Source organism: Nelumbo lutea, chromosome 8, assembly GCF_056320005.1.
Source record: "Nelumbo lutea isolate HS-2025 chromosome 8, American lotus-T2T, whole genome shotgun sequence".
Classification (NCBI taxonomy): domain Eukaryota; kingdom Viridiplantae; phylum Streptophyta; class Magnoliopsida; order Proteales; family Nelumbonaceae; genus Nelumbo; species Nelumbo lutea.
In genome coordinates, this window is record NC_142691.1 from 9,434,882 (window position 1) to 9,445,962 (window position 11,081).

Genomic DNA, 11,081 nt, shown 5'->3' on the forward strand with positions numbered 1-11,081 from the left:
AAATATATCTTTGATAAAGAGCCAATGCACCCAACCCGCCTTATTTGATTCGGTGAGCATAGTTCGATTGAAACCGAATAATCGAACTGGAATTTTGGTTTTGGTTTGATCGATTTTAAATATGGTTTTAGTATTATCGGTTTATGGTTTCGGTTATGACATTTAGAGATTCAGTTAATTGAAATAACCAAACTTGTAAGGGCAATTTCGTAATTATATAGGCCATTAGGCTAAAACACAAAACCCTTAAGGGCTCGAGCTTGACATATCCCCACTCTCCAGTCTCCCTTTGGCCTTCCCAGTTCCCTCTGCCCATTGCGTCTTCTACTCTTCACTTCTTCAGAGTTCACTCATTTAGGCTTCTCTCTAGTCTCTTCTCTTCGTTTCTGACTTAGTGACTTATGAGTTTCTCTTCGTCTTCTCATCTCTTCAGTCTGGCACTAGCGGCAGCCGCACCATTCAGTCACTCACTCACCAGCGGCAGCCGCACCATTCAGTCACTCACTCACCAGCGGCAGCAGCAAGTGATATTCCAACAACTGGCAAGGCACCATTCAGTCACTCACTCACCATCGGCATAATGTGTCTCATACTTGGGCTAGTATGAACAGGAGGCAACGCAAATTCATCTTCATTTCAGTATGACAGTATGTGTTGGGAGATACCTCTTGGAGTTTGTTTTGGAAAATCAATCACCTAACCCCTAAGACTAAGATGTATTGTTGGTGCTCTGCCTATGGCAAAGTATATTTCCCAAGGATCCTAACATGTCAGACCCTTATGCAAACTGTAATCAAGAAGAGGAGACTTTTCACTTATTTTTTTCAATGTTTGATTGTTAGAAGAGTATGGCTTGCCTCAAGCCTTTCTATTCGAGTTGACCATTTTCTAGATTTGACTGTTTGTGAATTGTGATTTAGGAGAGTACAATCCCTTGATCCGAGAAGGAATAATCAAATAATGGCAAAATTCGGTTCTAATCGAATAAACCGAAATAATAAAAAAAATGTTGGTTTGGTTTGATTGGTTTAGGTGAAGTTTGGTTTCGGTTTGGTTTTGGAATATAGCATATCGATTTTATGAAATTCGGTTTGTTCGGTTTAGTTTTTAACCGAACAAATCGAATGCACAACCCTAGGACTAATTAATTATTTTAGGTAATTAATAAATATATAAAGTAAATATTTTATTTATATAATTTAATTACTATATATATTATATAAAACACTTAAAAACTTTATATATTATATATAAGAATTAATAATTAGTCAAAATCAGATATTTATCAAATCGAATCAGGTCATATCTGAATTCGACCGATTAAATATTCAAATTATCCATATAATTCGACCGATGGGATTATGTTGAATCTCAAATTCAAAATTGAACTTTCGAATATAATTGACACCCTTACTCAAAGATATATCAGTTGGTCCCCAAAGTAGAAAAAAATTAAATTCAACTTTAATGCATCATGTGGAGAGAGGGCAGTCAAGCTATAATTAGTTGGGTTGGGTTGGGTTGGATTGTCAACTACGAATTGGGTGCAATATGAAGAGATTATAATTGAGGGAGATTCCCTTCTAACTATTGACTCTATCACAGCAAACCAAACCATCCATTCCGTAGACCCATCCCTACGGAATGGACCACAGATTCTGAAAGGCATCAATCAACCGAGGCAACTAATTCACTATTGGCATCTTTGAAGAACAATATATATTTCTCGTGACCAAAGGATTTGTAAAATTAATTTTGAAGACGTTTGGGGTGGTGCACTGTGCACCCCCAGTTTTTCTACTGCATGCTCTCTTAAGGCTAAGTACGTGCTTGTTTGTTGTAATGGTTGGAAACTGGGTCTGTATGCTTCGCAATCGGTTTGAGACCAGGTCTTCCCTCACCGTGGTTGGCAACTTAGGCACTGATATTTGGAGTTTACAATTTTTAAGTTTTAATTTAAAAATAAAATAATATCAATACTTGTGATAAACATTGATGATGATTTTGATGTAGCTTATAAGAAAATAGTTACCCAATTTTTTGATATTTTGGTAGAAGAAAACGCATGCAGGCCTTGTATAAGGTTTCCTACTTTTTCTTTCATGCCAAACACTACAGCCTAAATGATTTCATTCTCCACCTCTTCCTAACACTCTCTTAATGATTCCTGAATTTCCAACAAAATTAATTATATAATACTTGATCAACATATGTTGTTCAAGTTCCAACTGATCTATTTAAAAGAAAAATGAAGGCTTTGATAACTAACATTTATATCCACATTTTAAATTAAATTCAAACTCTACAGTTACAACCTTGGTAGAACATCAAGCTGATAATTAAATTGATTCATGTTAGGATTAGGATTTTTTTTTTTTCTTTTTCTTTTTGAGAGAGTGTGTGTGTGGTGTAGATGAAGAAAAGCTTTATCAACTGCAAAGCCAGACCTGGCATGTGAACTAGAAAATTAACATGTGAAAAATTAACTCGATCATTACCCCCACACCTTTGATGTGGTGAGTTACATGGCAAAATCTATGGTACCGGTGCATGAGCTGCTTCGTGAACGAGTGATAAAATGATGTAATCCCCCATTTATATGAAAGAGAATGAAGGTGGGGTAGAGATTATTTATTTTGAAGGAATAAGTTAAGGCTGCATTTGGAAACAATGCAAGTGTGAATATAAATATGTAGAGTGTAAAATGGTTCATATAAATTGTAAAATTGAGTTAGTTTTGCATCGACAAATTTACCTTCTTATCAAATAGACTATTAGCTGTAATTGATACAAACATGAATTTCAATAAAGCATTTGCTTTTATTTTTTATCAAAAGCCCACTTGAATTCAAATTTACTTCCTTTTTATTGATGTGCTTTTACATTTCATTATTAATGTAAATATGCATTGGTATGGTATTTGTGAATGCATAACTGTAATGTTTCCAAACATAATAAAAAATGAACCAGAGTGCAAATTTATCCTGAACCGGCATTTACAATCCATTTGCATCGTTTCCAAACACATGCTAAGAAACAAATTGATAAGATCTCCACTTTATAGGAAAGAGTTTAAATTTGGTGTAAAAAGTGTAAATTTTGCATTACTGGTGAATGCCAATGAGACAAAAAAAAAGTATAAAATTTATATCAGATAATATTACAAGGATACAAATTATAATCATAAACATTTGAATGCAGAATTGACTCAAGTGTAAAATGTAGCACGTTTTGCATTTCAGACAAACGGAGCACTTTTTGGTTCGTTCAATTGGATCAATAATGTATATTAATAGTACGTACTCGTGCTCTGGTGTGTTGCAAACTCAAAGAAACACTCGCCAACCCACGTGAATTATGTGATTGCTGCCCTTTCTAGGTCTAATTTTAATTCTCTCTATTCAAAAGCTGCTTCCTTTCGACACGATGCAATGTGACAAGGATGCATACGCGGCGTACACCAACACTTGCACAGTCGTTGTTGCACCATTTTCTGAGAAAACGGGTTTTTTTTTTTTTTTTTTCTTTTTTATTGTGTGGTGTGGCACCAATGCTGCCACATAAGATATTTTTATGGGGAAAGGCACCAGTTAATGCTCTATAATTGCTTTCAGCATTGGTTCAGGTATCCAATGGTTTCCATGATGGCACATTAATGCCACGTCATGGTACAGATATACAATTGGCAGCAATGGTTACAAAAACCAAAAAAACACTAAATTCGACGTTTTCTAGAGCCACGTTTTCCCAAATTCCAATGCATGGCGTTTTTGTAACAACGGTTCCAAACAAGGCTGTATTTCTTAATGCACCATTTTTTCTGATGTGACATGTGGAACTGTTTTCTGAAGCAACGACATTGCTTCAACTACTCGTATGTAAATCCCAACATAAGAGAGTGTACAAACGGTGTTAGCGTTGTCTTGTGATCACTGAAGCTGATTTCCTTGCAGAGAGCCTCTTCTTATAACAATTTGAACCCTCACACCTTTTTCCAAAGTCGCTATTGGAGTGCATCCATGATAATACTATGGGCATTGATGGGGTGTGGTGAGTTGGTGTTCAATCCAATCCAACTTAACCAATTGCCCTGTTTTGTGTCTTGTGATTTGGTCATCTGAATCATCAGGAATAGCTCCATTACAGAGAGATCTTCTTTCTCTTTAATTAAAAAGAAGAATAAAAATATAAAACTGTGTGGGTTTGAAAGGAATATAAATACAAATATGTATAGTGTAAATACATATAAAATAATATAAAATATAATATTTTATAAACTACAAATTTATATTTATACTCTATCCAAACTGATCCTCATGTTTCTCCTTTTTCTCCACCCCATGGAAGCAAAGGAAATAATTAACATAAACAATAAGGTATTTTATTGCATATAAAATAGTTGGGGGTGTAGATTGAGTCAAATCTTGAATTCAAACTTGGAATTTCAAATGCTGTATACCCCTGGTGGGCGTTCCAATAAAATATACAAATATAAATATTAACCTTATTTGATGTGATGTTGTAATTTAAAATTTAGGACCTGCATTAAAACTGGGCAAGTATACTTGCAATCTATTCACACTCTTACACGCGAATAGACATAACTAGCTAACCAATAATATCTAATATATTTGTGAAGTATATTTTAAAAAGTAATAAATCTGAGGTGCATAAAATCTAATAATTAATGGAGCTCGACTAACATATTGGAAAAATTTATAATCAATCAACTAATATCATAAAAGTAATAACCCCCAAAAAAATGGTAATTAAGCAACTGGGCAGTATTCATCAAAATCTCATTTTTTCCACTGATTACTCGTATTTACTCTAATTATCTTTGGCATAATACAATTAACAGCATTAATAATTCTTCACAAAGATGGTGAGAGCCGATAACAGGACTCAAAATCGCATTTAATATATGGGATTAGTCCGCTTATATACCAACCGAGCCATCACTCAATTGGCAAATTCAAAATTCATGCGATTTTGATTGATAATCTCTTCTCACATCATGGATTTACACCACAAATTAAAATTTCTAAAATGTGAAAAAGACAAAAAAAAATGTATTAATGTGATTCACTCAATATTTTGCATTGCCTTGTTGTTGTCAAAGATGGTCACTGGGTGTACATACATGGACGCGTGGATTCGAGCCAGCATAATTGCAGGCTCTCCGCGGTTAGTTAAGTGGATCTCCGATGCATCCTGGTCTGTCCCCACTCTTTTATGAACTTGTCCTTGTCGTGTGTGATATGCAATGCAATGCATCCTGTAATGTATTTGTTTGACGTCTCTTTGTGCCTTTCTTATCAAACATTAGATTGCCCATACTTCCTACCCTACCATGTGTTTTGGGTTTGATTTTACGTTGAGAAGACCCAACCAATGACATCTTGCCATTTAATGTCTCGCCCTGTCAAATGACACATATCTAAAAAATCACAACCCAACCCCTAAATTTACATGCACCAAATGTTGAGACGTCTATTTTGGAATACTTAATAGGGCAAATATGGGTCAAAGACCCAATAGACCAGAAAAGAAAAGAATGTATTGGAATTTTTTTATCTTGTAAGCCTCTTTAACAAAAGAAACAGAAACTCAAATAAGAACAAAAAAATTCCTCTAGCTTCAGAAAACTGGGAGCATGCTAATCTAGAAAGGAAATTCCTCCGAGAAATTCTATGTCAAGTCAGCATACCTTGTAACAAGCAGAGAAGGATTTCAATTCCATTCCCCTCCTTATGGCCATTTGGGTAATACTAACAACAACCAAAACAGAGATTCCTGGAAGGAGCTTTGAAAATAAAAAACTGATCCAAAAATTAAACACCTCATATGGAGATGTCTTTGGAATTCAAATGTAGTCAGTATGAACCTAACTAGCAGAAAGTTATCTCAGACCAATCTTTGCCCCATCTGCACCAAAGAACCTGAATCAATTATGCATGCCCTGTTTAAATGTGACCATGCCAAGTTCTTGTGGTTCGGGTCAACTTTAAACCTCAACTAAGAATGTTCCAACTAGTTCTTGGAGTGGATTTGTCTATATAATTAGAGGAAGGGCAGAAAAGAAGAACTCTTAAGCTATACAACTCTTATTCTTTAGACTATCTGGAAAAGTAGGAATAAATTTGTTTTTTGACAAAGAATTGCTTAACCCCCTTAAAAATCTTCTCTATCTTAACAGAGCCTAGAAGAAGAGGAAGAGGACTTTGCAGAAAAGGTGGCTAGGTTCTTTGCAAGTACCTTAAATTGCTATTTCAACTTTTTTGTGGCAACCTCCAGCTCAAAATCTTCTGAAGATAAATGTAGATAGTAGTTTTTTTGTGTGATGGAAAAGCAGGTTTTGGTGCAATAGATAGAGACCATTTGGGCCTCATAGAAGGCATCTCTTTTGGCCAGTCAATTTCAGTCTCATCCATCCAAGTAGAACCTGTCGCATGCCTTCAAGGAGTGAAACTAGGAAAACTATTAAACAAAGGTCCTTTTGTGATTGACAGCGATTGCAATTCCTTAGTCTAGGCACTGAACGCAAAGAACTTAAGTGAAGTCTTTGAAGCTTTTTTCTATTGTAAAGATATTTTGGAAAATTGTAAAAACTTGATTGTTTCTTTTTCCTTTACAAGGAGGGAGGCCAATTTACTAGCCCACAACTTTGCAAAAAAGGGCCTCACAGGATTTGGCATTTACACAGAAGCCCTTGCTCACTGGGTAGCAAATTGGTTGACTCCCTCTCTCTCTCTCTCTCTCTCTCTCTGTAAATTGGTTGATTCCCCCTTTCTCTCTGTAATTTGGTACTTATTTTTATTTTTATTTTTTTGCAACTGGTTCAGGGGATTCGGTTAAGGCCTCCTCCACACGCTAAACCGGTCAAACCTCCGATACACCCACTATGGGGTGTATCGGAGGGTCTCAGAACAATATGTATCGGCCGATATGGGCCGCTAGTTTGAACCTTGGTTGTTAAGCCAGTCAAGAGATTTTAGAATACAACATCATAACAGCTACACGCTCAAGTAGTTAAACTAAACTTATTTGGGCTTCTCACAGGTTTGGCCCATTTACAAAAAAGACGAAGTTGCAAATCGATTTTTGGAAGAAAACGGGATCTGAATACAAGCGAAAATGGGCTTTGATAATACATCCCTTACTTCTGTTTCTTGTAGAATAAAGACTAATAATGGAAGAAATTCAACTACAAACATCTTTCTTATTACAGTGACCACATCATCGTGGAAAAAAGAGTCCCAAGTCCTAGAATGCCATATATATAAAGATACAATCACGTGATATGTCTGACTCCATCACGTGGTCCCATGAAAGTTACTGTTACCATTAGTTTAATCATGGCTATTAATTACCTGCACATTGATTGTTATACCATCTCATCTGAAATGGACCTCACTTCTCCATCAATGTTTCTGAATGCTCAGACCTGATTTCAAAGCCGTGCTTGCAATATAATTTTTTAGCTTTTCCTCCGTCATCTTCACGGGTTTTCTTACCTGCAAATTGATTTTAAAAGTCAATTAAAACCAAGTTTCTAATAAGATAACATAGAATCTTCCTTAAATGATCATTAAACAGTCCAATTAAACTGTGATTAATGGTTTTTACGGGTATCTCTATTCCACTGGGCTCCAAAGAAAAGAAAAGCTGGCTAAAAGGTTTATTGACACTGAATCTGAACAGAGGAGACTTGAGTGAGTGGACATGAAAATAGGGATGCAAATGTATTGGATACAGTAAAATTGAATTATCTCATGTCGGATTCGATCCGATCCATTCATTTGCAGCCCCCCCCCCCCCCCCCCCCCCCAGTGCCACTGCGGGAAAGAAACAAGTCCAAATAAAATCAAAATCAAAATCAAAGCCGGCTGGTTATTATTTTGGTAAGTAGTAGACTTGTCACAGTGTGACCAAATAGACTCGTCGGTGGACTCTAGTTGGAATCAAATGACGAGTTGAGACAAAAACGTGTTGGAAGTTGGAACACGTACATATAATTGTTGGGACAAGAAGCAGAAGCGGACTGTCTCTAACAACTGGAGTTTGGCTTTTAGTCCATAAATTCATGGAAATGTTCCACGATGGAGATGGCTGATTAGTGACCAGTATATAGTAATAGTTCCATATATAAATTCTGATAATGTATGGTTGAGACTTGAGAGTAATCAGAAATGGTTGAGAGTAATTTGTTTTTGTGGTTAATTAGACGACGAGAGGTATGTTACGTTGAGAAACATGTATGACACTCCCGCAACCACTCCAATCACTTGTGCTAGTTGGAGGCCTCGAGCCTGTGCTGTGTCAGGCCAATTTTCCAAACAACGTAACCCAAAAATGAAAAGTTTGAACCGCAGGGGGAACAAATTTTCCAAACAACAAATATATTGCTTCACCCTACTCATATGGATATAAATGAACCCAACAATATTGCATTAAATTAAGCTGGAATAAGCAGAGAAGATGAAATTCCATAAAACAAAAGACACATGTGCTTACCCTAAAGAAAACCGTGGTTTGAATAAATTGTGGCTTGATCCTCTCGAGTGAAGTGTAAGTAATCTCGAAACCGAGTGACTCCATCACTCTTAAAACTTCTCCTCCCGCACCACTGCCACCCTTGCACGTTATCTTCACAATAAATCTCCGATCCTCCATTTTTTCTGTCTCCATCTGCATTATTATTATTGTTTTACAATATAATCCACACAAATGCATACAAGTAATATATATAAGTAAAGTTTACACTATACCTCGATAATATGGGGTTTGGTCCTCGAAGTGGCGTTGGAAGCTGACCCCCGCCGCCGGGTGCGGGGAATTGAGGTTGGGTTATCCGGCCATGTCTCCGGCAAGTTGTTCAACGTTTTGGGTTGCTGTTGTTGTTTAAGCCCCTTTTGAAGCCGTGCAGTTTCTTCGTGAATGCCCTTCAGATACGATAGAGCGTCCACTAACACTGATCTTTTGTCCATCTGTAATACAAACACAGAATTATTATATATAATTCCATCAAATCAGTTTTAAAATTCTTTCTTAACTTTTAATACAGATATTAGACTAGCTTTTACCTTAGTAATATTTGGAACAAGAGCACGAAGAGCAAGCAATTGCTGGCTCAGTCTCTTCCTTCTGTTCCTTTCCGAAATCAAATTCTTACAACTCGGCACACCTGGCTTTGGGTCATCATCCGTTGCTTCCTCATCGTCTTCTTCAACGTAAGGTTGAGGTTCCGTCGTCGTTGCATTATCAACAGCATTAGTGTTAATTGGTTGAGGAGTGTCAACCTCCACTGAATCCACAAGCGTTGGCGTCGTTGAATCCATTATGGACTGAAAGACATGATTGTCGATGCTACCTTGACTCTCCGCCGGTGCAATTAGTCCGAGATAGTCGCTATCTAGAAATGCGTCGCACACGTCTACTAACATTTGGTTCTGGGTCAGTCTCGTATCGACACTTTGGACGCTTTCAGGGCTGGGCTGGGGATCGAAGTCATGCAAGTGCACAAGTGATTCGTCGGTGTCTGGTCTTGGTGGGTGGGAGAATAGATTGTACTCAAGATCTGAGGTTATGAATTGGAACAAAGGATCGTCGAGCATTTCAACCTCTTGGGGAAAAGTGGGGTTGTAAATGTCATCTTGGTCTAGCCAGGAAGAGATCATGTCTAGGTATCTGGGTCTTGGATTCAGGGTTGCCTGGTTCTGTTCTTGGAAGGAAGAAGCTCCTACTTCGGTTTCCATATATGCCGATGCTCTCACTCGAGACTCTGCCCACTTGGCCACTCCTTTTCCTTCACAGTAACGTTTTACTGAAGTGCTAATACGACTTTGATAAGGCAAAGATGGATAAAAAACCACTTGATAAGAAGAAGATAAATATCGCTCTTTCTTTCTCTTTCTCTCTCTCGCTTGCTCAATCTCTTACTCTGCACTACTTTCTCTCTCTCTCTATTGTGAAGAGCTAAAGATTAGCTCCTCTATATCAATCGAAAGGAGAGAGGGGAAATATAAAGAGAATTAATGGAGAAACGTCCAAAAATGTTTGGCTTCTTATTTACGTATTAATCTAATTTTCTAACTTTCTGTATTTAAAAGGGTAACTGCATGGAAAAAAGTTCCTCATACTGAGTTAAGATGAAAAGAGAGTAAAGAATTCAAGCAAATGTCACCTCATACAAATCACAGTCACAGTCACAGCTGACTGACGGTGTGCCACAAATTTCTTATCTACATCTTTTTTTCTTAAAGCATACCTTATAGTTTTTTTTTATTAAAACATCCCTTATAAAGATACTTTTAATCCTAACATCTATTCAAATAAAATTAGTCGAAATAAACTAAAAATTGAAATGTCATTTTTGCCCCTAATAAAATATAGACAATCATTCTATTTTTCTCTATTTAATTAATTATTTATTTTCTATACTAAAATGTGTTAGAAGTAATTTTGGAATAAAAAAACCATGGATTTATAGCATTTAACATGTTTCACTCAGTTTAGGGATACTTTTTGGAATAAACAATGACCATGCGTCCATGAACATTTTCCATTTAGTTTAGGTGTTTATGTTACTATTTAACATGCATGAAAAAACAAATAGTTCTTAATGAAAGGTTGATTAAATAAATAGGTTGAAAATTATAAGGAGTGTTTTAGTAAAATGCAAACTACAAAATAGTTTTAACTAAGGACCCGCTTGGCATGTCTTTCCGCATGGTCTTTTGACTGTTTATAAGCCGCAAAGACCGATTTTTGGTTTATTTCTGTTTGGTGTGTGAAAGATCTAGCTGCCAAAAAGACGCGAGAATTCCATTTTGGACCAATTTCAAAAAGCTCCAATTGAAGCTTTCACATCTTTTGTGTTTTAATCTTGCATGGAAAAAATGAAAAAAGACACGTAAAAAGATACATGTCTGCCAAACATGCTTCGAGTTGCTCAAATCTTTATGCAAAAGCTCAATACGTCTTTTGTATGTCAAAACTACCGGAAGATCTTCCAAAAAAATATGCCAAATAAACCTTAAATCTGTAAAACTAAAGGAAGTATTCTAATAAAAGACCCT

General features: G+C 36.4%; 1 protein-coding gene across 1 annotated transcript; it reads right to left on the reverse strand.

The window, feature by feature from the left end:
• Positions 1–7,101: 7,101 nt before the first annotated feature.
• On the reverse strand, positions 7,102–10,002 carry LOC148842592 (uncharacterized). The gene is made up of 4 exons (XM_088959626.1): positions 9,087–10,002; positions 8,772–8,990; positions 8,518–8,691; positions 7,102–7,517 (listed from the first exon to the last, which is right to left on the reverse strand). Exons 1-4 carry the CDS (start codon positions 9,756–9,758, stop codon positions 7,425–7,427), a joined length of 1,158 nt encoding a protein of 385 aa, XP_088815752.1. The 5' UTR covers positions 9,759–10,002; the 3' UTR covers positions 7,102–7,424.
• Between the last annotated feature and the right edge of the window lie 1,079 nt (positions 10,003–11,081).